A 26,035-nucleotide genomic window follows, 5' to 3' on the forward strand; every position below is an offset into this window, starting at 1 on the left:
CTTTCAATTTCATTGTTGTATTTTGACTCGCTGACTCAAGATAGTCCCCATTTTTGTCTAACATTGTCTTTGAAGCTGCATCATTTGGGTCCTTCATATTTAGGTACTCAGATGTTTTCTCAGTAATACTATGAATAAATGACTCCAGGAAGAACAGGTACAGACACTAAAGTAGAATTATCCTGTGGTTGATTCATTATTTGAAATGTTATCCAGAAACCATACATTGATTAGCACCTTATTTTCTGTAAACATTTGTTTATCTTCAGCAAACTTTGAATATAATTTACCCCAGTGGTTCTGAACTGGTTTTCCTTGGGGCAAGTCTTGATGTTCTGGGGGAAATTCTGCAACCATATATTGCTGCTAAACAGTACAACAAATAAAGTCACGGTTACATTTTTGTAAAAAGTCTATTTTGTGTGGATATAGTGTAATGGTATTAGCTGTACGTTTAAAAAAAATTATAAGGAAAAAAATCAGGCTGCTACTCAGTGAAAACGGTTTACGTCAGATGAGAAATGAGTGAAGAATAAGAATAGTAGAAATATCAAAACTCGAAATTTTTAATCTCTGTGCTTGGACCCAAACCAAAATTTCCTCACTCTGCTCTCTTTTTTTGATCATTACAGTTTGAACAAAATTTCGCATTTTTAAATTAAATTTTAACCTACTAACCCGCCCAAAGGTTACTGCCATTAACGGTTATTCTGTCAGTTTTTGATGATGCCGTAGCGGCACGCGCATCAGCCGTTGCGTGAGGATGATGACGCACTGTAGCGGCAGAGATGATCAGCACCGCTGGATCTGAATGTGTGGCTGTGGCTGTGTCTGGCTAAATGCAGAGACAAACATAGTCGTGGGATAATGAGAGTGAAACTGTGGCTGTAGGAATTGAAGACAGAAATGACACAAATCCCAGATCCCTTTTAAGCGCTTAACGCCTCATCTCGTCACTGAGGAAGGTAAAGGCTGCGCGTCGTCGCCAGGAAGCGTCCGGGAGATGGAAGGGGGGACTGCGGAAACCGGGAATGACGAGAGGACGAGTGAAGCAGCGGGCACCAGCGTCTGTTTACAGCTTGACCTGGGGGACACAGGTTCGTATGTCTCTTATTTAGCGTTAATATCCTGTATTTTCGATAAGTGGCAGAGTTCAATCATTTTGGTGGGCTAGCTTCCGGTGATAGCAGGTGCACTGTGGGTAGAAGTTAGACTGAAGTGGGCAGCATTTTACGGTGCATCTGAATGTGTCAAAGCACGACCACATTAATGTACTGGATTACCTGAATTTTTACAACCAAGGCAGAAAGCATTCTTTTAGTTAAAGGAACCTAAGATGTGGAATGAATAATGAATTGCTAGCTTAGATAACAGTGTCAAGATACAATTCAGTGCTGCTCGGTTTTAATGGCACACAGTGTTAAAGGCTCACTGCAGGCTGGCACACACAAGGTGCAAATTAATCATGTTTACATTCAAAACAGAACTAGAGCAGAATATGGATGACTAACATCTTAGCAGAATGACTGTTTACATGCAGACTACACTCATGTATAATGTGTTTTCACATCAACTACTGTAGTCATCACACTCTGTGCCCTTTAGTGTCATTTTGTTCCACTCTTCAACCTCCTTCTTTCTTCATGAGTCCTACCATGTCTCTTCCTCTACCCAGCTAAATCTAAAGAGTGCTTTACATAATCTGATATGGAATTATATCATAAACCGCACTCTAATCCCTCTTTGGGTATCAATTCCAAGTGTCCCTGTGGATGTCACGGCCACAAATGTGACAGAATGTGTATGACTACTTTATGAAATATATGTGTACATAAAAAAGAAAGCACTTCAGCTGCTCCCTTGAGCTGTTTTCCTGCGTGCATGTCCATGTATAAGCAGCTACATAGGATGTTTGCGTATACGGATGATTATTATTAAGTCCACCAGATTATACTTGTGTGCAGAGAGCCTCTGGGCATAAAAATCTACTCCAGCGCTGAGTGTCACATTAATGTCACAGCAACAGGCCACCACTTTCTCAACTAAGAGAGGGATCTAATCCTCTTTGCTATGACACACACACACAAAGGGGCCTTGAGGCACAATTCTCTTACACTGGCACAAAATGTTTCATCATAGGAATGTCTTAGTAAGCCCTCTGTTAATTTACATTTCCATTGCATTTTAAGTCAGTCAGACAAACTGTTGTAAAGATTGCCTAGCTGTTACATACTGTGTAGAAAGGCTGTTTGTTTACAGGTTGGTGGCATGTTTTTCAGGCCTGACCCTAATCCCACAGAGACTCACTGTGTGTGCGTCTGCCCTGGGATACTCTTCCTCATTGTTCTGCCTGACAGGCTTCGATACAAAGTTAATCTGCAGGTTATAGGTATGGCCAAACAGGGTGTCCTGTCACTGCACAAAAGCAAAAGGAATCATAAAGATCCACTTTGGGGAAAGATAAAAATTAATGACCCATACAATGTTTAAAATACATTATAAGAAAATAATTATCACCCAAGAAAAAGCCTGATAATAATGACCAATGGTCATATGTTAACATGTAATGCTTTCTCATTCCTCAAGCGTACATTTTAACTAGTGCTGTAAACATTTTCAAACAATTCCAATTGTTTTATTTAAGAGAGGAAAAATGCAATCAAACATATACAGGTGTATCTAAAAAATAGAGTGAACATGAATGAACAAAGTTGTTTTCTCTTTCCTGTAATTTAATTCAAGGAGTGAAACTTAGATTCATCTCATACAAAGTGAAGTATTTCAAGACTTTTTGTTTTATTCTTGTTGATTATGGCTTCCAGCTCACAAAAATCCACTATCTCAAAATACTGGAATATCACAGAATATCAGTCCAAAAGGACATATAACACAAAAGTTTTGACTTTCTGGAAAATTATGCGCATTTATGTTCTGAGTACTTGGTTGGAGTTCCTTTTGCACAGATTACTTCATCTATGCAATACGGCATGGAGCCAACCAGTCTGTGGTCCTGCTGGGGTGTTATGCAGCCCAGGTTGATTTGATTGCAGCCTTCTGATCATCTCGAGTCTGGTGTCTCTCATCTTCCTTTTTACATTACCCCTGAGATTCCCTATGGGGTTCAGGTCAGACCAGTCTGCTGGCATGTCAAACACAGTAACACCGTGGTCAGGAAACTAGTTTCTGGTAGATTTGGTGGGTAGGCGCCAGGCCTTGCAAGAAAAGGAAATCTGTATGCACTTAAAGCTCTTTTGCAGATGGAAGCATGAAGTTCTCTAAAATCTCCTGGTAGATGGCTGACAGCGTTGACTCTGGACTTGATAAAGCACAGTGAACCAACAGCAGCAGATGACATGACACCCCAAACCATCACTGACTGTGAAAACTGAAAACACTGGACTTCAAACACCTTGGAGTCTGTGCTTCTCTGATTTTCCTCCGGACTAGAGAACCTTGATTTCCAGGATCAAGATTTAATTAGTATATATAAGTTTTATAAATATTGGTGTTTGACAAAGAGAGGGTGTGAAATCAAGCATGACCCTCATAACATAACTGGATATTATAATATCAATATCTTCACAGTAACCGCAGCCCAGCATAACAAATCCCAACAGTTAAAACTATTATGCACTTTTATCTATCCATCATCTAAACCAGTCTTTTCCTAACTTCAGTATGCTGGGGCCCATTTTGAGGCCTATAAATCTTCTGAAGCACACCAAAAACCACTAATCCTGCCCTAGCATGAGACATATATATTTACCTAGTTATTTTTGTTTAATAAACACAGAATTTCAGTGAGAATGCTTAGGTTAGGTTAGGTTAGGTTAGGTTAGGTTAGGGTCATTAGTTCATGTGACTAAACTCACCAGTGCCACAGCCCAACCATGACACTGGTTTCAGCATCATACAAAATAAATGATGAAAGGAAACATGGGTTAACACTTCTAGCTGTTACTTCTTATGCTTCAAATAATAACATGAAATCAAATATTTTGTTATCATTTAAAATGTGTTTTTTACAAAGTAATTTCTATGGTTTTCTGTTCTTAATGAGCTGTTGTGGCCCATCTGCAGTACCTCTGGGGCCCACCAGAGGGCCCTGGCCACACTTGCAGCCCTGGACAAACAAGCAGCCACACTCACAGTCACACCTATGGGCAGTTTAGCATCACAAATCAGCCTAACACACATATCTTTGGATTATGGGAGGAAGCGGAGCATACGGTGAGAACCCATGCATACAGGCGGATAACATGCACATGGAAATTAGAAAGGTCCTTTCTGGACCTGAACCAGGAACTTTCTTGCTGTGAGGCAACAGGACTAACCCCTAAACGACTGTACAGCTGATGCACTGACTGTGAAAGTACAGCACTTGATAATGCTATCATAGCACTTAATAATGTTTATGCATTTAAGTTTCTGATACCTATACAACATTCACACACTGCTGATAAAAATGCAATTAACTTGGCCTGGCACTGGCGTTTTTTGGGTGAATGACGTGCTGTCTTTCTTTTAATTTTTTTTTTGTATCTAAACATCTAAAAGAGTGCAAAGAATTATCACAAATTTTAATTTTTTAAGTGTACCCAAGGTTTAACTGGTTATATTTGATGTGCATGTGATAGTGTCTCATATCTATCAACGGTCACTGAAATGAGCTGCATCAAAATCACACTATGCAGCAGACACTCTACTTTTAAAATTTTTTTTATGAAACCTGTGATTTATATCATAATTCTAATTCTTGGTGCATGATTCTTTAATTTTGTTTGCATTTATGTCCCTGTATGTATTTATTCAGGATCCCAGTGAGTATCAACTAGTATTGTGTGATGTCGTGCTTTAGAGATAGAAAGTCTGCAACAGTTTGCTGTACTTTATCACAGCTTAAGGATTCATTATCCGTACTTCATCAGCTGCTCTTCCTTAATCTCCACTCTCACATGACCGGCAATCAAACACGATGATGTTAACCATGCAGTTAGGAGCAGCAAAACACTTCCAGCTTTCTCTTTTCCCATTCATTTCCTTCCTTCCTGCTGCTTGTTCCTCTCTTTAATGCAAAGACACAAACAAATACAGTCGAGTCCTTCATGTCAGTGGAAAGATTCCTCCTAATCCTTACGTGTGATTGGCTGCTGATGTGATCTGTAGACTTTAGCCAATAGCAGGACTCAGATTAGGGAGGAAGTCAATCCAATCCAGAGGTCCAACCTTCTCAGTACAAATCTCACTGATCCAGGAATAGAAAACAAAGACTATACAGTCTGTAGTAGCTCACAACTTAATGTGAAGCTTTCTGGACTATCAGACTATTGATTATCTGTAGGCTTGAACTCTTCTGCTGGTGAGTTTACCACAAACTTATTTTGAACAGAGGAAAAGATGCTGACTAAGTTGACGTAGCGCATTAGGGACAGCTTGGAGCTTCTGATTATATCCCACAGTTGCTCTGAAGATTCTGTTTACTTAAGTGGTAATGGATTTTTGTACAGTTTCTACTTGCTTGTGCACCCAAATCTATTTAGATGGCCAAATAATGAGTAAATATGATGCTAGGATTTTATGCTTTTCTTTATAACATCATAGAGAATATGTCTTCAATGTTTGTCATGTTGTTGCAGGGAAAAACATCTGACAGGCTAACTTTCTTGAATAAATGTCAAGCAACTAAAGCAAATATATCCCCTAATCAAAGGCTATTAAAGTCGAAATTCCCTGTTAAATCAACATAATGTTGAGCAAAGTACTGAAATGCATACTTCTCAACCTACTTCTCTCCCTGTCTGTCTCTGCACACAGATCCAGCCAAGAGAGCTCAGATAACAGAGGTGAGACACTACTTCACTTCTTACGTCTGCTCGTCTCAAGTTGTATTTTCCTTTTCTCTCATTTTATTGGTTTTGCTGCATGTTTTAATCTAAAAGCCCCCTGTAAGGACAATATACAATACATTACACAAATATTCTTGTGATAGATGCCGTCGCCGTTCGGAACGGGCCCAGCCCACGAGAAAAAGATCGGCCACAGGAGGGTCGACGCCTCTGGAGAGACAACATACAAGAAGGTAAACTTTTTCTACTCATCTATTTTTCTTTCTTAAGAGATAGTTGTAGATTTGCTCATTGTCACAATTACACTACTCTCCACCCACACCTTTCTCTCTTTTAATTTTCTCCACCTCCAGACCACCTCCTCCGCCTTGCAGGGGGCCATTCAGCTGGGCATTGGATATACTGTAGGCAACCTCAGCTCCAAGCCTGAGAGAGATGTGCTGATGCAGGACTTCTATGTGGTTGAAAGCATCTTCTTCCCCAGGTGAATTTGTGTGAGATGTTTACTGTATGTGCATGTGTATCAGAGGAAGTGACTAATGTAGTCTTTAATCTTCTACTCTTCCTGTCTGGACCCCTTATGCTCTGTTCTTTTACAGTGAAGGCAGTAACCTGACACCAGCTCATCATTTCCCGGACTTCCGGTTTAAAACCTATGCCCCTGTGGCCTTCAGGTACTTCAGAGAGCTGTTTGGGATCAGGCCGGATGACTACCTGGTAAGATATTCATATATTTTCTGATCACTGGTGCTGCTTTGGGAGTGTTTGAATGTCTTATTAAATGCAGTGACAGGGCTTTTTGTGCTACATACAGCATCATCAGTGAAGCAACCATTTACATGTAAAAAGTAGGGATGCACGATATTGGATTTTTGCCGACATCTAATATGCTGATATTTTTAAGAACATATTAGCTGATGTGGACTTCAACTGATGTTCAGTATTGTGCAGAAGTTTTAGGCATGTTTGGGCCAAAAATTGAGGTGTGTAATGGCAAGTAAGCACCATCAGGTGGGAAAAAGGGTTGACACAACCTGGTCGTGTTCTTGATGGCTTTGCATATTATCAAGGTCATAGGAATATTATCTGTTGAAAAAAATAATAAAGTCCATACCTTTGGGCGGAGTAAAGGGCAGATGAGGTGAGCAACGATGGCTGAGGGTACTGTCTGGGCAGGTAATGGGGTTGCCAAAAGCCCCTGGTGAAGCTGTGAATGTCCAAAGGACCTGGAAACTGCCAGCAGTACTGGGCATATTAGGTGAAAAGAGCTGGAAAAAAGAGATGCCGTCCAGCTTGTTGCAGAGCGGCACACATGTGTGTCAACATGTTTTGAGCTCTGGATGTCCTTGCATTTTAGCAGGTGCATGGGAAAATAATCTGTTGGAAAAAAAAATTAAATAAGTTCACACCTTTACGGCAGAGTAAGGGGTGGATGTGGCAAGTAAGCACGACTAGGGTACAATCTGGGCGGGTAGTGAGTTTGCAATGAGCCACTGGTCGTGCCCAGGATCTCAAGGGCTGAAAACAGCCTGCAATCTCCAGGCCTATCACCAGTAGTGAAAAGCCCTTGACTGCAAAACGACACACATGTGTCCCTACATGTGTCGAGCTTGACTCTGGCCTTAAACACATGATTGTAGGTCTGTTGATCTTCCCTAAAACTCCACAAACTTATTTGTATATGTGGCTGATTAACAGCCAACATTAGCAGATATTTACAGCTAACAAATTGGTTGTAAATACAAGCAAAAATATTTTTTAACCTAGTATCTATGTACACCAATATCATGTCAGTAATGTTGTCCATCCCTCATAAAGTTTGATCTTTCTTTGCATCCAAATGTCCAAAATTCTAGTCAGTCCTTGCCAGACCTTCTCTTGGTGCTAAATAAGTAAACTGCCCAGCACCTGCTCATTCAAAATACTGATTTCTGTCTGGTGTTGGTGATGACCATCCACCCTTGAGTTTCGCTTTCCTTGGGTTTTCTGCATTTTTCTTCATAGTTCCTTGCCACAGTTGCAATTATTATGGGAAAAGAGAACAGTCTAAGACAGTAGTTCTCAAATGGTTTGGGGAAAGTCTTGGTGGGCCGTTAGAATTTCTACAACCACACAATTTTACTACAACTATATAACAGCATGAATTAGTGTAACATGTTTCAAAGAGGCAGTATTGTATAGATAAAGATATGGTGTGCCATGAGATTTTAGCCTTTCCTTGGGGTTAAAAATCATTGGTCTAGACCTGCTTTGTATGAAAGGTGTCATAAGAGAATTGAATGGTTCTAAATCAAGTTGGATTGAGACCATATAGAGGAAATGTAATCTTTTTACAGCTATTAGTAGCAGACCACAATGTGATAATGATAAGTTCTTGCCTCTATTATAAGGAGGCTGTATTCCTCCAAGCAAGCGGCCTGGCTTCAAGTTGAACCTGTGGCTCCTTTCCTACATGTCATTCCCAACTCTCTCTCTCTGATCACCTTTATTTTTCCTCTTACATAAAAGAGCAAAAGCCAAACAAAAGAAGGAAACTAGCTGGACTTGAATGAACTGACAACTAAAATATAAACTAAAAAATGATAATTTAGATAAATGCAAATAATTCACATCATATGTGTGCATATAAGAGTGGCTTAGTTTGGTTGTTTTTTTTCCTTAGAGTACAGCAGTAGACTGTAATGTAGTTTTAACACTACATGACCTAATATGAACTTGGTCTGAAGCTCTATTTGAAAGCTTTTGAAATGTGATACCGAGACATATCAAAGAAAACACACTCCTTTTTACATCAGACCACCAGGTTGAACATTATACTTTCACATATAAAAAATTAGCTCACTTTAACGATGAAAAATCTACCTGCTGTTACATATTTTGCAAGTGAGCAGCACGATAACAGCACATATACACATGCTTCGACGTACAGCGTTCTCTGCTTCACGTTTAAGCTCACAGTCTCCCTGTGCCAGAGGCAGATTAACTGACTAAAGCTTTTCTTTTTTAAACTCCAGGCACTGACAGTAGACAGTGAGGGACTGTTTTGTGTCTGTGTGTGTTTGTGTTGTTGGAGGAGAGGTGGAGTACGGGTGTAATTGCATTGTGCTGATTTAGAAAGCTGGAAAATTGAATTACTTTGTTGGACAGATTGACTACAAGCCTCGGACACTTCCTCCTACTTAACGGCTTAAGTGTCCTGATTGTAACCAACTTTGCTAGAACTCATGCCATTATTTACAAAGTCTGAATGGTACTTCATTACTGTAAGAATGTAATTTTGGGCCAAATGTTGCTATCTAAATGTTTGTATTTAGCTCTTATGCATGTAGATTTGAATAGTCAGCTACGTGGATCAAAGTAGTGTTTTCACAGTGAAATTAGTGATTCTACCTTAAAGTGGAAATGCCGTAATAAACGGTTTTAACTCCTAACAAACAAGATGTGTAATTCTGTCCTCCCACACACAGAACGCCTTTGTACTCAGTAGTGTGCACACTTCCACTTTAAAGCAAAGTTCCCTTCTTCCTCAGCTGCTGATGAGCACTGCCATGTCAGTGGGTAGATGTGTTAGTCTTTTGGTTGGCTTTCTGTAAGCTCTGTTGGATCCCACATTAACAGCACTATGCAGCCCTGCTGCACACATGAAGAGTGCAAATAAAGACGAAATTACAGAACAAGCATCTCACCAAGACCTGAATTTTCAAAGCCTTTAAGCAGAGGGACGCATTCTTCTTTTAAATCAGGCAAGGTGGGGTTATAATCAGCTTGTCTGCTTTTATGACTGTTGTGTGTTCACACAGCCATATCAGAGATTGTGGGCCAGATTGTCACACTTCAGCTAAAACACCGGTTTAATGTTTATCCTCTTTCTTTCTCTCTTTGTCTTCCCCCTTCAGTATTCTTTGTGTAATGAGCCGCTGATTGAGTTGACAAACCCAGGAGCTAGTGGCTCCATATTCTACGTTACCCGTGATGATGAGTTCATCATTAAAACTGTTCAGCACAAAGAAGCAGAGTTTCTACAGAAACTTCTTCCTGGATACTACATGGTAAGTCAAACCTTCTTTCATAAGAATCAGCAGTTTACAAAGTTCAAGCACTTTCCATATGAAATCATATCACATTACTTTTGTTGTGCAATTTAGCTGCTTGCAGACACAAGACACTAAAACTTGTCAGTTGCCACTTAATATGCATGATTAAGAGTTTTGTATTTGCAGGTTTACAGGTATCTGCAGATTCACAGATTTGAATGAGTTTGCATAGGGTGTTTGCACATGCTCATGAGTAAAGCAGCAGCAGAAACTTCCAGTCATCTTTATCCTCTTTACCCTGCTCCCTGTTGTTTGCCCTGAGCTCCTGTGACGCCAGCAGGTGACTCTCTAATAGAACTGAGCAGCAAGGTTGTTCCTGACAGAGACGAGGGCTAAGCACTCCTAACAGGCTAATCATGAGCACAGCAGAGACGCACAAGAATGGGCTGAGGCTTGTGGATGTGTCACGCTGTCCTGCAGGTGCATGGTGCTGCAGCCAAAACACATCGGATTGTTGTACAGCAGTGGTCTTAAAAAAAGCTGCATAATCTGGACGTAAAATAAGGAGTCAGTAAACCCTTAATAACAGAGGTGGGAAAAGTACATGATTGTTGTTCTCTTGTGAAAGTACAGTTACTCTGGTTAAAATTTACTCAAGTAAAAGTACTAGTTTAAAAAATATTCAAGTAAAAGTAAAAAAGTTTACTTTAAGTATTATGTAGCTACTGAGGAGTTGTACAGTAAAATATGATCTGTTGTTGGCAAGAACAACAAGAGGATAGATCTCCAACGGGGTTGTTCAGGTAAAGTCACACTTCTATAACACAAGAAAACACACAGCAAAATCAACAGCATTAATTAAACTTAAATAGAGTTCTATAGTACTACATGTAGTCAAACTAAACTTTTGGAAGTGTTTAATAATTTACAATATGACAGAGCTGCAGTAATCTTTGAAAATCTGTGGCAAAGTGGGTCTTCTCTGGCAAGAACAAAGCAAAGCGTCAAGCTCATTTCAAGGCAATGCATACTGATGGAGAAAACACACTATACATGCGTTAGGAACACCTAGAGGCACAGTTGATAACTTCACTCATGGTACAAATGTGTGTCTCATCAAAAACAATGATACACCAAAAATGGAACTATTCTCCCTCTTTGTGCTACTGTGTAGTCAACAAAGGAGGAAAAAAAAGAGTATAGTACTGTAGTAAAAGTATAGTTACTTGGGTTAAAACTTACTTAAGTAGAAGTAAAAGTACTGTTTTCACAATGTACTCAAAAAAGTACCCCAAAAAACTACTCAATTGCAGTAATTTGAGTGAATGTAGTTAGGTACTTTCCACCCCTGATAATGATAGGTGTGTTAGCATCATGAGAACATTTCATCAGAGCCTCATAGAAAATGTGATGATACACATTGACACAAATAATGCAAAGCTGCTTGTGCCGTTTTTAACACATCATACAAAACCTGGCCTTTTTGGTATGGCTGAAAAAAGTTAAGATTAAGAAGGTTACTGAGATAATTTTACATTGTTAATTAGTAATTTGTCTTGTTTTAGCCACAAAGAGTGTCCAGAGTACAGATGTGCTTGCAGCCCTCTGGCCTGTGAATTTGCAGATCCTGCCCTCCTTCACTGCAAAACTAATAATGATCTTACAAAGTTTTATAACATTTAATCTCACAGAAAGTGTAAGCACTTAGTCCAAACACACAGTAGTTAATGTGGAGATATATGACTGACTAGTGGTGGGCCCAGTCCTGATCTGCTAACTCATATGGAAATGTATAATTTTCCTTGTGATTTTCTCTCTATTTTTATTTCACCCCAAAATTCAGTTTTCCCGATAGAATCCTTTTTTTTGTTGTTCTTCTCTTGTTTCTTTTTTCCTTTTAAACCATATGAAAGCAATTCAGACTTTTTCTTTAAGGACAGATTAAATGTGCCAGGTAATTTATGAAGCAAACTGAAGGCATTCCTTTGAATATTTCACCCATGACTCAGAGCAGCGCTGCATGATGTCGTCTTCTCATTCTCTATTATTCCCTTTAAAGTCAGTTGCTCCTGTGTCTGATGTATCAATATTTGATAGCAGATTTTCGCCTTTTATTAACTACATTGACTGGGGTCACTCAGTTCAGTGTTTTTCAAAGTGTCTATGTGTACCAGAGCTCGCATGTATTAGATATTAAATATTGTGATGCAAACAAAAATTGTAGTTATATCTTCCACCATAACAGAACTAAAATATGTACTTCCATATTAAAGCAACGCTGTGTGCAATAATACACGAGGCAGAGCAGCAATAATTCATAGGTTATTTAAACTGGTCTTGATCTACCCTAATTAAATGTTGTGTTATTATTTGATATCAAAAAGGGTTTTCTGTCAGTCTTTATTTCCTTTGCTGCACGTGCATGTTGCATAATCAACACTGGACATTCATTATTGGCACGTTTAATGGTGTATGTTTACGTATGTTCACGTGAGTGTATAATTGAGAGCATTAGAGAGTGTCCCTATTACAACATGTCAATGTCATAGAGAGGCTGTTGTTGGGGATGTAGGAAGATTCCACCTGAGGTATCTGAGGTAAAACAGTGTAGGAGGAGGTAGTGGTTTGCGTAGCTCAGTCCTCTGGAATTCCTTGAACATCCGCACAATGCCAAAGAAGGATCATGATGTCAGGGAAACAAAGGTTCTCCCTCTCCAAGTCCTCTGTCCTTGACTTTAGACCACACTTTGTTTGTCAGCAGAACAACTACTCTGGTTATTTGGAAGTCAATAGGCTACCAAAACACCCAAGCAAACGCATATTTATATTTGCCGATTATACGTGGCACCTGGTTTGAAATGACAGCGCTCTGCTCAGGCTCTGTTACAACATCCCATTCTGTGGTTATGTAAGCCAGTCTGATGTGCATGAGTGCTGATTTTGCACAACTAAACACTGCGCCAGCTTTTTACCTACAACTATGTGATGGTGTTGTGGCACACTTTATAAATCATAAATACGATGCATTGCTCTAGAATACACATATTTTAATTTTTACTTTTTAACATTGTGCTTATTTTATCATTTCAAGAACTGACTGTAAGCTGCACTATTGTCAATAATAATAAATGAGGAAGACCTAGAATTATAAATCTGAGACTTTTATGTTGCTTTTGTTTCCAATGAACAGAACCTGTACAGAGCCATGACCCAAAACCCAAAGTATGAACTGAACCTTGACCTCTGAACCATTACACCCCAAGTGGACAGTAACTAACCACATTTACTCTTGTCACTGTAACTACTAAACAATTTCCTAGAAATAAGATGATAATTTTCTAAATCAGTTGCTTGATAATTCCCAGGTATTTTATTTACTTTGACCCACCAAATTAAAGTGAGTCCTCTCTGAATAATTTTCAAGTAACTTTTAGGGTTAAGTTTGGGGTTATAGGGTTAGGATAAATTACTACCTAATTTCCAGAGAATTGCCACAATATTACAAGGAATAACTTGATATTTATGACATTATTACTAGGTAAAAACATCCTTAATATTTCTATTTTTTAAGTTATGACTTGGTAATGTATTACAAGGTAATTACCACCTTATTCTTGAGAAATTACCAAAAAATTACACTTATTATTATAAAATACTAGTTACTTAGGGCCAACTACAATGAATTGTGACCAAAAGAGGCAGATAGACTGTGAGCCATACTTTATTAATTCTTTTTTTTTTTCTTATTTTTTTTATTAATCCTTCCCATCTCTTTCTCATTGTCTGTTTCATGATCCCAGAACTTGAACCAGAACCCTCGGACTTTGCTGCCAAAGTTTTTTGGCCTTTACTGTGTCCAGTGTGGAGGCAAGAACATCAGAGTTGTTGTGATGAACAATATTTTACCACGCTCTGTACGCATGCACCTCAAGTTTGATCTGAAGGGCTCTACTTACAAGAGGAGAGCATCGAAGAAGGAGAGAGAGAAGTCCAAACCCACTTACAAAGACCTAGACTTTCTGAATGACATTCCTGAAGGCCTCACTCTGGACCAGGACACGTACAGTGCCCTGGTCAAAACTCTACAGAGAGACTGTCTGGTGAGAAAGTTTTATAATATGCTCAGAAGTTTGCTGTAAATAAAAAGCAGAGGAATTAATGCACAGTTTAAATCAGAAGAAAATAAGAGAAGGGAGATGAAAAGGCTTAAAAGTGGCTCATTTGTTTTTAATGCACCTGTATGTTTCCTCTCAGGTTCTGGAAAGTTTTAAGATTATGGACTACAGTTTGCTGCTGGGAGTCCACAACAAGTCCCAAGCAGAGCGGGAGCAGCAGTCTCAGGGCTCTCCTGCAGGAGGTGCAGATGAAACCAGGCGTGCAGCTCAGAGGGCTTTATATTCCACAGCGATGGAGTCCATACAGGGAGGCTCCACATGCAGGGACACACTGGACCATGATGACACGTATGACACTTTTTTATCCTCTGCCATTAATATCACATTACATGCAAAATGATAGTGATGGTGTCCTCTGTGTGCAGTATGGGTGGTATTCCAGCTGTGGGTGGTAAAGGAGAACGCCTCTTACTGTTCATTGGAATCATTGACATCCTGCAGTCGTACAGGTAGGCAGTTACATTATGAGGTAAAGGTGTGGTGTTATGTTGAGGAATGAATTACCCAATTAAATTTGTCAGCATTGTATTTTGGACTGTGTGCCAGGGGATTGGATTGTTCTAAAGTTTTTTTACTCCCCAAACTGTTTCTTTTGTCTGTTCAAATAACCTACTCCCTCCACTTTTATACCCCTCTTCATCCTTTTCATTACGGTTTCCCCACATTTTCCACTTATTCTTTACACATTTGACCCATTTTTGCTTCTATTACCCCTTTTGACATTTTTTGCTCATTTTTGACACATTTAACCCTGTTTTGCCATTTTTAACCATTTTTCTCAATTCCCATCCTTTTTAGACCCCTTTTGCCTTTCTTAACCAAATTTTCCAACTTTCATTCAGCTGTTGCTACTTTGAACCCATTTTTGCCATTTCTATCCTATTAGTCTTCTTTGAACTAATTCTTTTGCCTTTTGAACCCTTTTTTGCCTCTTTTAACTACTTTTCACTGCTACTAAACACCTTTCCACTACTTCAGTTGACCTATTTTTGCCCCTTTTTTTATACATTTTTCCCCTGTATCCCTTTGTCACCACTTTAAACCAATTTTTGCAGCTAATTTTCTAAACATTTGCGCTTTGCTATTTTTACCTAATTCACAATTTTTCTGCCCATTTTTGGCCCTTGTTTGCTTTTCTTTACTACTTTTTCCACTTTCATCCAATTGTTTCTTATTTAAACCCATGTTTCCTGTCAATTTTATCATTTTTTTCCTTCTTTTAACCCATTTTTGCCCCTTTTCACCCTTTTGCAATTTTTGACCTATTCTTCCTCTTAACGTCTATTCGCTTCCTTAGCTGCCCATTTTTGCCACTTTCCTGTTCATTTTTTTGCATCTGTAACCCAGTGTTGCTAATTTTCACTAATTTTTTGCAAGTTTTTGCCCATTTCTAACACATTTAACCCATTTTGCCAAAATTTTATCCCATTTTTGTTTCTTTGAACCCTTTTTTTGCAAATCTCTACAATTTTTTGCCACTTTGTAACCCATTTTTGCCAGTTTTTACCTTATTTCAGTTCCTTCTTCTTTGCCATCCTGAGGTTTTTGCACATTGCAGTGTAGCTTAGAAGTTTGACATCACTTTCCTAGTGGTTTAGTCAATGTACCCATCCACATTTTACATATTAACAAAAAGTTAATTCTGATGTAAGAAAAGAGGTAAACATTTTGAAAAAGATTGTTTATTACCACAGCTTAAGTCAATAAAATGATTTCTTTTTAAAATTATTTTCTTTTTTTTTTCCACACTCCCCTTTATCTTCTTTTATGGGGGGCCATGCTTAAGATTACCAACAAAACAACTAAAGACTGAAACTTTAACCTCCTCCATACAAGACAATGTATTAGGAGTTATTGAAATGCAGTTTTGATTGAAGAATACACACAAATTACCTGTGTTTATCAGGCAGCAAGTTTTGTCCTGAAGATCAGGGTCATCCTGACCCTGATGAAGGCTGCATGCTGAAACGCGTCGGTCTAATAAAGTTGTTTCCTATACTACAAGTGTCACTGGAGATTTCTGTTCTCTTCAAGACTCTTCATCCTCCATGCACCTTGGAAGTTGATGAAGTTGTGCCAGATTTACCCACTTCAGCCAGTTTTGTCCTGCGAGGTATCTGTTATTCAAGTGGGAAAAAAAATATATTACATTTGTTAACCATAGAGCTAAAAGTAATCTCCTTCCACCTTTATACCTCTGCTTCTCGTAGTAAATAACTGCTGCACTCGTCTGCCATTCAAGGGACATTTCAGGACACTTTTAATGACAAACTTAGATTTTTTTTTTGTCTGGCTACAAGGGCAGGAAATGATTAGGTTTAGGCTTACAGTAATCCTGGCATTATGTGTCTGCAAGGAATATTAAAAGGCAGGAAGATCACGGTGGAAAAATCAATCCCAGACGTATCTGTTTCTACACAAACACAAGTAGAGATGCAAAACAGCTGTTGCTAGGACAAACATAGACACGTGTGTGGTGCTGTGTACAAAATGACATATTTTAGAGCAGAGTCTAAAATTGCACATAAACATTAAAAGTAGGACTGTCTCTTAATCAGCCCTAAGTTGCCAGGTAACAGTAAGTGTTTAAATTGGTTTAACTAAATAATTTAATTGACTTGTCCAACAGGCTGATCAAGAAACTGGAGCACTCATGGAAGTCCCTCATCCATGACGGGGTGAGTTATGTAACTGTCTGTAGTCAAGCAAAAAGCAGACTCATTCAACCGTGTCCAATTTATGTACTTATCTTGTCACTGTGTCTGTCTTTATATAAAAGGTCAAGAAATGTTATTATCTTTAGAAAGTGTAGAATGAATCTTCCATTCACTGCTCCTCGACCCTCCACAGGACACAGTGTCAGTTCACAGACCTGGTTTCTACGCTGAGAGATTCTACAAATTCTGCAGCACCATTGTCTTCAAGAAGAGCTGCTGTGAGTTAACAGCTTCTTATTAGATGTTTCCTCTGGTTCTGAAATACAGTAACAGACATAAACATTTTACTTTTTGATATAAGAGCACATGCAAACTGTCCTCTGCTTTCACAGCACTGCGATCATCCCCGTCAAAGAGAGGACGAGGGCCTCTTTTGTCCAAGTCCAGTGCTGGAACGGGTTCAGTTGGACAGCGTCCCTCAGTGAGTGACGACAAGCAGGAAAATCAGGACAACTTGGAGAACTTACGAGGAGCCCGCAGTTACCCCATGCTGGAGGACAATGGTAGAGCTTTTAAACTGTTTCACTCCTTCCAAAATAGATGCACACAAGTTCCACCTAAAGATTCTCAAATATAGGATGAATGGGATGCTTGATGCCATTACACCTAGACTGAGAGCTAGATCACTCTTTGGTTATGCGTCAGTCTCCTTCATCAAAGCCTGTAAGAGGATGTTTGTGTGGTCTACTAGTGCTGCTTGAAAAAATAGTTGAGAACAAAGCAAGGGCTGGTGAGTGCTGCTTTTCCCTTGTTGCACTGAGCCTCGCTGAACTTGGCACACTATTAGCTCCAATTGTCTGCAGCTGAGAGCTCCATTTTCTCTTTAAATGAAATGAAGTGAGTCTTTATTGATCCCTGTGGAGAAGTAGAAGTGCAGCAGCAGTATAGAAGCAACAGAATCAAAGTAAAACTTTTAACAAAGCAAGACAAGTTATTCATTAGAGAATACTGTGGGATGTATATTGGGTGTAAGGAGAGAATAATTTATTTTCTATTTACACAATTTGAATCCAGGTTTTAAAGGAAATACTTAATGGACTATGCCTCATTTTTATGAAACAATAAGGGGCAGTTTTTGGTCAAACATTAATTAAATCTTTTGAATAGACAGTGTTTGGCAGAAGTTTTTGGCATATTTGGGCCAAAATTGAACCTGAAGTAAGACATAGATGTGGCAAGTAAACTGTATGACGGTGGGAAGGAGGATTGACTCAACCCTAGTGGTGCTCTGGAATGCCTTGCAAATTAACAGGGGCATGGGAAAATAATCTATTGGAAAAAAAAAAAGTACACTCATTTATGGCAGAGTAAGGTGCAGATGTGGAGAGGAAGCATGGTACAGGGTACTCCAAGGGCAGGAAGTAGGTGTGCTTAAAGCCTCTGGTCGTGCTGTGAATGTCCCCAGGGTCTACAAACCGCCAGCAGTCGCTGGGGGTATTACCAGAGGTGAAAAACCTGGACTATAGAGTAATATTAAGCCACTGAGCTTCAACTTGGCTCTGCAGCCATGGTTAAGCTCATCTCTGCAACTACTACCCCCCTCCTTCAGTCCCAGGTTGTTGCCCATCAGGCCCCATTATGAATCCTTAGTACCCTGCGTGCCTAAAGCCTACATATATGACTGCATTAATCATGGTCTCTTTTATATTTCTTGGTTAAAATTAGGGAGAGAGCCACCCTGCACTCCTCCTTCCTTTGAAGATGCCACTACAGCTTCAACTGCAACCACTCTCTCCTCCAACAACTCTTTACCCACAACCCCCTTTGATACACCTGAGCACCCACGCTTCAGGAGACAAATGCTTTCCCCAAGTGTGGCCAGGTAAGAATGCCACATAAATCTGCAGTGATATATCTGTAATGATGATCCGTCTGAAAATGTGCTTTTCCCGCTAAAATGAAACCCTCTATCATCCCGTGTGCTTCAGGTCACAGAAAGCTGACTACCATGGGGAAAAGCAGGACACAATAACAGTGGAAGTGGAGCTCAGGTAAAGACACGCACATTTGACTCTATAAAGATGGACAACACATCTCAGTCTCATCCTGTAGTACAGTTGTGAAGCTAAATAACCCCTTATAATGAGCGCTGACAAACATATTTTAAACAGAAGCCAGTTTTAATACTGCTAACCCTGCTGCTCTGTGCGTTGCCTCCAGCTTTTCCGGTACACAGTTGCTTCAGGCGTCTCTACTTGTTAGCTGTGTTGATAACACTTATAGCATTAGCAGGGTTAGCTCTCTGTGGCAGTAAAGTTTACATGGCTATATGTGGCATACTGACATACTAACCATATCTACTGAGCTGTGAAACACTTAGCCAGTCCTGTTATAAAAGAAAAGTGTTAAGATGCACTGTGGGTTCAACAATCCCTAGGTTAAAGGAAGCATGTCGCCATTTTTTCAGTGTTCTAAGTCTGCTTAATGAAAGTGAGGTACTTTAGAAACAAGTCAAAGTGTGAGCTCACATGATTTGCTACTACTTGGAGTTATGATAAGTACAGTATGTTCTGTAAGTTTGTTCTGTTTTGGCTTCACTTTAGGGGAGATGTCATGTCATCCATCCTTTTATACAGTCAATTTTTTATTGTGTTATTGTCTGAATATATAAGATATTAAAACATTTCATTTTTTGTCTTCTCTCTTCAGTAAAATCCCAAAGAGCACAGAGCTCACACAGATGACAGAAAAGACCTCCCCCAGCCACCTGTCACCTGATCGTGCTTTCCCTCCATCTACTAGTCCAACCTCTGCACATTCCTCCTCTACCCTTCCTCCTTCCTTCACGTCTCCCTCATCCGCTGCCCAATCATCCAGCCATTCCTCCACCACACTTTCATCCTCCATCCGCCCTTCCACCAGACCCCTAACCTCTCCTGCAGCTGCTCAGTCTTCCTCCACTCTCTCTTCTCCATCTGCACAATCCAAGTTTCTCACCCCTGTCCCGAACACCTCCCCCACCCTCCCTCCTACCTCAGCGTTTACTCCCATCCGCCCTGCATCTTCTAACTCCTCCATCCACAGCTCCCCACACCACCCCATCACCCCACCTCCGTCCTCCATGCCTGCAAGCCCCCAAAGGCCCCCGAGAGCATCAGCTCCATCAAGCAATCAGCTGTCTGTGTCCAGCAGCCACAACTCTCTGGATGGGGAGGTGCCAGTGTCTGACATCTACTTTGTAAGTTATCATGTCTCAGCTTTTTTTGTGCTGTGGATGTTAGAAGAGGAGCTAATGAGGCAGCTTCAAAGTAGCAGAACAGAGCCAGATGAGCTGGAAAAGGATCTACCATGTGCCAGAAAATGTTTTCTTATGTAACAATGAACAGTTGTTGTAACTTGTTAAACCTAAGGATTGAATTTATCAGTCTTACCAATGTATCTGGTAGCTTTCTTTGGGATTATTTTTTTGTTAAGAGGGTAAAGATAATGTTTTCCTCTCTTGGGTCTCTTGCAGTGGGCCAGTCAGGACAGCGTGGTAGAGTTATGATGGTGAGAGGGCGGAGACTGTGTGTGTGTTGCAGTCTGCACGTACTGTGGGGCTGCTATCGCCCTTTAAAAAAACTTTTTTTTTCCAAAGCACAAGGCTGCCGCAGTCATAGTTCATGCTTCTGAATGACTCAGCAAAACACTGGGGTTGTCTTACCTGCACAGCATGATGTATTTCTACCTGTCAATCTGCATTCATGCGTCCTGTCAATGTCATGCCCAGATCTCCATAATCCTCTTTCTTTATGTGACTGTTTAAAAATGATAAAGCATTCATTTTTCAATCTTAACATCCATTTTCTTTCCATATTACTGCTTTCGCATCTTTGTCCTTCATTGTGTTGTAATTCATTCTTCTTCTTTTGTGCATTCTTCTGTGTTCATCTGCGTGTGTTCATCCATCAGTATGCAGATGGCAGATATTGGGTGTACTCTCCAGTTCTTGGCCGCCGTAAGCTAAACTCTAGCTCAAGCTATGTAAGTCAACACCAAAGTAGTTAGTGTCATTTGTCCCACATCACATCCCATACCAAGGCTGGTTACTGTCACAACAGAGCTGCTTATGGATCTTCAGAAGTACTTAAAGTAAAGTTAAAGTGTATTTACCATGACTTATTTAGTGGGAATGTCTGAAAAAAGGCATTGCATATTAATAACTACAGCTTCTGAAGGGCCATCTTGTGCATTTAAGTGGAGCACGCATCTCTTTATAACATGTTAGCCATAAGCTGTAGGTTAAACCTGTAAGTACCGAGGGCCTGCAGCTGTCCTTTTAGTGACTCCTAAAGCTTTAGGAGGAGATGCTGTAAGTCTGATGAGTATTTCCAGTTCTTAGCTGGCTTAAAATCTCCCTCTAATACATGAAATCACCTGTTTGTTTAGGCTACGTTTGGAGCAATTAAAAGGCCCTGATTATGAGTCAAGTATTTCCAAAAGCACAAAATACTTGTTACAGCAATGATGTTAAAGTTTGAAACAAATCGGATTGATCTGGACTACTCTGAGTTGGCTTTGATTGGATATGACTGGAAGTGTGTGCAACAAAGCAATAACCCTACCACAGCAGTCATTAGATAAAAATTCAAACATTTTAATCTCTTAGTTCCAAAACAGAACTGCAGAGTTAGTATTTAGACTTATTTAGAATGTAGAAAAGTATTTCTCACTTCAAACCACTGAAAATCAGAAGAGCTATAATAGAAAAACAGCAGTGAACTCACAAAAAAGCTATTAAATATTGTGTTTGTGTTGGGATTGTATTTCTTTTGATAAAGGCCAGCTGAGAGTGTATGAATTCAGGGTCTTTAAAGGAAAAAAACAGTCTTAGACAGTATAACAAAATGTGTGATCTTCATACGGCTGGCCACACACTAGACGACTTTATACCCAATTTTAGAACTGATTTTCCCCCGTATGAACACAGGGACCTGTCCAGATTGAAGGCTTGTTACATACAATTTTTTGTTCCAGTAGTCCTCAAGTATGTTGTTTGCATGACTATTTTACAGTTCCCTTTCACACCACATCCTTCCCAATCTTGAATCATAAATATCAAACATGTTTGATTACAATTGTAGGTTGGACTGCCTCCAAAGGAATACCTCAAGTAACTGAGGAGAATGAGCAGACAGGGTAGTGACACCAACTGGATGTTACATATTTTTGCAGCTCGCATAAATATAACTATCTCTCAGTCAGGATTTATTTATTTGTTTTAGTTTTGCTGCAAATATTTATAAGGCTGGGTATATCCCATAGTCTCATAATATGATACATATCGTGATACACATTGATTTTGGGTAATAAACATGGACTAATATTAGTATATTCAATACTGAATTCACCACAGCAGCTGTTCTTTATTGTAGAGGGTAACAGAAAAGGTATAGTTTATAGATTTTTATACTTTAAAACACTTATATTTATATCCTCAGAGACCCAAGTAAATTAAATGGGTCTATTTATAATCATTTAGAGAAATACAAATACATAGATATTTTACTTTGTAAACTTAAAATGACCAACTCTGGTTTCACTTTACCATAAGCCCACTTGAATTTATGAGAGGTACTTTTTGCTTTATTTCTGCATAAAACGGCACCACTGTTTCCGTAATGAACCAACAAGGTAGGATTCAGGAGTGTGTTAATCACACTCCTTAATCAGATGCCTGAAGCCATTGTTATCAGCGCCGATGTTCAGCTCATGTCTCTACCATTAAAGTGTAATGCCCTGCTTATTATCTCCTGATCAGAAGTTGAGGGATACTTTGTGTTTACAATATCATTCAATGCTGGTTTGGATGACACAGATTAGCCTGGTGAGCCTAGGTGTTGTTGCTAACTGCTAATAAGTCTGAATTTGTGTGCTGATGAAGACTGGTGTTTCTGCAGTGTTTTACCTTTTTTACAGCTTGCATGACTCATGTCCAACTCCTAACTTTCTGGTGTTCAAAGAAACCAGAAATAATCTAGTGTATTTACTTTTAGTCTTTTGGCTGTAGATAAACATTTTGATCCATGATGCTCGTCTGAGTACAAAGTTGTATTGGTGAATGGGATGTGTGCAGTATCATGCAGTTTTACCACTGCCTCCATTTCAGTGGCTGTAGAATCTGCATCATTGCATGCATCGGCAAGGTGCGCATGAATATATATTACCGAATTGATTTTTTGAGGACAGGCCTAACTATAACGCATGTCAAGATAACCAGTTGAAGATTTCAGTCATCCTCCATGTTTGTTTTTCTTCTTGACTGTGCAAATTTCTGAGATCACATTCATACTGGAAAATCATTACAACAGTTAGCAGGTGTGGTGTCGTGAACTGTCCAGATTGTCAGTTGTATGTGTTTAGAAGATTACAATGTTAAAAATCTTTGAACTTTCCCTTTGTCCGTGATCTCCCACATTTTTAAAATCAGTTAAGCTTTATGAATCATTTAGTGTTTAGCCAGCCAAACTGAGATCATCCTATAGAATGCAGTCCAAGGTGTACACTGTGATGTGTACTTAACATGGAAGACGAAATGCCTTAAATAGGTAAAAATGACAAGGAATTTGTCTTTAAAATAGGAAAAAAAAGTAAGAAGCAATGAAAGACTGACTATAAGCAGACTATATATTCTTAGAATTACCTCTCAAGACTGTGGAGCACTTGTCCGTAAACTATGACTTCTCAGTTTCTTCACATTTCCTCTCTCTCTCATGTACCTTCTCTTCTCTCCATTCTTATGTTGCTGCCCTCTGCTGGCTGTGTTTAACACCTGCAGAATCCAGAGGACCAGAGCGGAGTGTGCTCTCCTCTGCACTTCGGCTCAGAGTCCAGAAGAGGCTCAGATGGGGAGAGTTACACAGTGAGTGTACAGCTCATTGTTATATTCATCATACATTCACCACCGTTCTGCTGTGTTTCACTGACTTGTCTATTTTATCTCCCTCTCTTTGTGTTTATCTGCCTATGCTCTATCAGTAACTCACAGTGGAGACAGCAGTGATGGGCAGAGCCCCAGGCTGTCTCCATGAACAGAGGCTTGGGGCCTTAACTGCATGTGGATTCTACAGGACGACACATAACTGAAATAAATTCAAACTAAAAGGAAGGTGCAGTTTTATCAGTATATATGCAAAATAAAACCTCAAAGCATCGAATCCTGAACAATCTTACATCAAACAGTAAGTAAACAAAGATGTCAGAGTACAATCAGCCGAGGGGCACTGTGAACTACTTTGATGGCTGCTGTTAAGAGGCAGCCATGCTGCACTGTGTCAGCTCTGGCTATGCAATACTGACATATGAAAACTTAAATCATGCATTTATTTTCATTAGAGGCACAGCACAGTTGTAAATACTTTTATTTTTAGCACTTTATACATGTACCTGTGGCTGCAGTCTTTTTGTTATTTAATGATCAGTTATTATTTGATAACGCTCAAAACAAAGTTAATGTGTGTTCATCTGTGTGCTGTGTATGCACAGTGTTGGTCTGTCAGTGTTGGTCCAGTAAGATCTTATGTTGATCTGACGATGAATGGTTGTGTTTAAATGCCTTATTGACAAACACATTTTCATACCTGCTTTTGATATTTTTAAACATATGTAATCATTAAAAAAGATATTAAAAAAATCAGCAAGCTACAGAGCCCCCAAAGTAGCAAAAAGTGGGAAAAATATCTTATTGCACATTAAATTGTCTCGTTGGAAAACGTTCACGCCGCATTAGAAAGAGTTAATATTTTGTGGAAATGATGTTTATCTGGTGGAAATGAGTTATTTTGGGGGAAAAGGTTATTTTCTCTCAAAAACAAGTTATGTTTTTGGAACAAGTTATCCTGTTGGAGTTGGTTTTCTTGTTTTGATCAAGTTATCTTTTGCGAGGAGATGTTATGTTGACAACTTGTAGTCTTGAGTTATCTTGTAGAAGCAAGTTACTGTCTCTGGAAGAATGTGGTAACAAGCAATTACCTTTTGATAACGAGCAGGGCCGCCCATAAGGGGGGACAAAGGGGAAAGTTTCCTGGGGCCCAGCCCCAACTGGGGGCTGACAAAACACGGTCCACCTTAAATATAAGCAGTGATAACAAATAGATTTTTTTTTTTTTTTTTGCCTTTTTTCAAAAATACTCTACGTTACTTATTAAAGCCGCACAATTGCACACGTTTTTCTTATTCTTGTAGAAAATGTACTGTTTTAAAATGTAACCCCTTCTTACATAGTACGACTTTTTTTCTTTTTCCTTCCCGTCTTGTAATGGTCATGTTATGGGCCAGCCGAACTTAACTATAAAGTCATTTCTTTTTGCACTTTGTACAGCCATGCCAGGACTTGAACTAAAGTAGGAAAACTAGAAAAGAAAGGACAAGAAAACTGACTTGTTAGCAAACTTATTTTAACTGGTTTTAACATTGAACTGAGCCTGAATGTGGAGGCAATTCTGAGCTAGGAGGCTAGTGTTAATGTGTGTCAGTATTATTGATCAGATCCAAGAGACGGGCCCTTTAATTAAGTCTATATTATTTATTTCCATGGTTGGGTCTGATTTCAAGTAACTATCTTGTGGTAATGATAATTCTTGGTAAGAGTTACCTTGTAGAAACAAGTCATTAAAGTCATTATCATGTGATAACAAGCAGTAATTTTGTGGGAACAAGTTATTACCTCCGCCAAGGAGGTTATGTGATCGGCAGGGTTTGTTAGTTTGTCAGTTAGTTTGTTTGTTAGCAACATAACTCAACAAGTTATGAACGGATTTTGATGAAATTTTTGAGATATGTCAGAAATGGTATAAGGAAGAACTGATTAGATTTTGGGACTGATCCTGATCACCGTCTGGATCCAGGAATTTTTCAAAGGATTCTGTACTATTGGGAGATAGGGCTAATGGCGGAGGTCTGCGCTCTCTGAGTGCTTTTCTAGTTTTCTTATGGAAAAGAGTTACCTAGTTGGAATGCGTGGTTATCTTGTAGGAGCATGTTATCTAGGGGAAACAAGTTCTGTTTTTTGAGGCTTGGATATGTTATCTTGGGAATTAGTTATTCTGTGGCAACAAGCCGCATTGTAGGATCTTGTGGGAACAAGTTACATGGTGGAAACAGGATGTGTTATCTTGATTAAGCAAGTGATTATCTTGTGGGACTGAGTCTTGTGGGACTGAATGTGTGTGTGTGTGTGTGTGTGTGTATACATGTACATATATATATATATATATATATACACCCCCCCCACACACACACACCACCACCACCACCACCACCAAATTATGAGTCAGATTCCTAAG

At 39.4% G+C, this 26,035-nt stretch overlaps 1 protein-coding gene across 3 annotated transcripts; it reads left to right on the plus strand.

The window, feature by feature from the left end:
• The first annotated feature begins 821 nt into the window (after positions 1-821).
• Positions 822-25,510, plus strand: LOC121519655 (phosphatidylinositol 4-phosphate 5-kinase type-1 gamma-like). 3 transcript variants are annotated; one of them, XR_005992727.1, is made up of 18 exons: positions 822-1,097; positions 5,815-5,843; positions 5,990-6,079; positions 6,200-6,330; positions 6,446-6,563; positions 9,743-9,895; positions 13,681-13,980; positions 14,135-14,343; positions 14,421-14,504; positions 16,685-16,733; positions 16,906-16,990; positions 17,105-17,275; positions 18,438-18,594; positions 18,701-18,763; positions 19,422-19,950; positions 20,227-20,261; positions 23,530-23,613; positions 23,730-25,510. XR_005992727.1 is itself a non-coding variant. In XM_041802459.1 (17 exons), exons 1-17 carry the CDS (start codon positions 1,004-1,006, stop codon positions 23,730-23,732), a joined length of 2,349 nt encoding a protein of 782 aa, XP_041658393.1. In that variant the 5' UTR covers positions 822-1,003; the 3' UTR covers positions 23,733-25,510. The 3 variants fall into 3 exon arrangements, 1 of the variants encoding a protein (XP_041658393.1); XR_005992726.1 differs by having other exon boundaries at positions 20,227-20,735; positions 23,730-23,760; XM_041802459.1 differs by lacking the exon at positions 20,227-20,261.
• Positions 25,511-26,035: the final 525 nt, after the last annotated feature.

This window comes from Cheilinus undulatus, linkage group 13 (assembly GCF_018320785.1).
Source record: "Cheilinus undulatus linkage group 13, ASM1832078v1, whole genome shotgun sequence".
Taxonomy (NCBI): domain Eukaryota; kingdom Metazoa; phylum Chordata; class Actinopteri; order Labriformes; family Labridae; genus Cheilinus; species Cheilinus undulatus.

What these genes read in the sequence shown, in the direction of transcription:
- LOC121519655 (XM_041802459.1), top strand. Translation starts at nt 1,004, where the DNA reads ATGGAAGGGGGGACTGCGGAAACCGGGAATGACGAGAGGACGAGTGAA. An exon ending in CTTTCCCCAAGTGTGGCCAG is followed by an intron (nt 18,595 to 18,700) that starts GTAAGAATGCCA and finishes CGTGTGCTTCAG; the next exon opens with GTCACAGAAAGCTGACTACC. An exon ending in CAGTGTCTGACATCTACTTT is followed by an intron (nt 19,951 to 23,529) that starts GTAAGTTATCAT and finishes TAACACCTGCAG; the next exon opens with AATCCAGAGGACCAGAGCGG.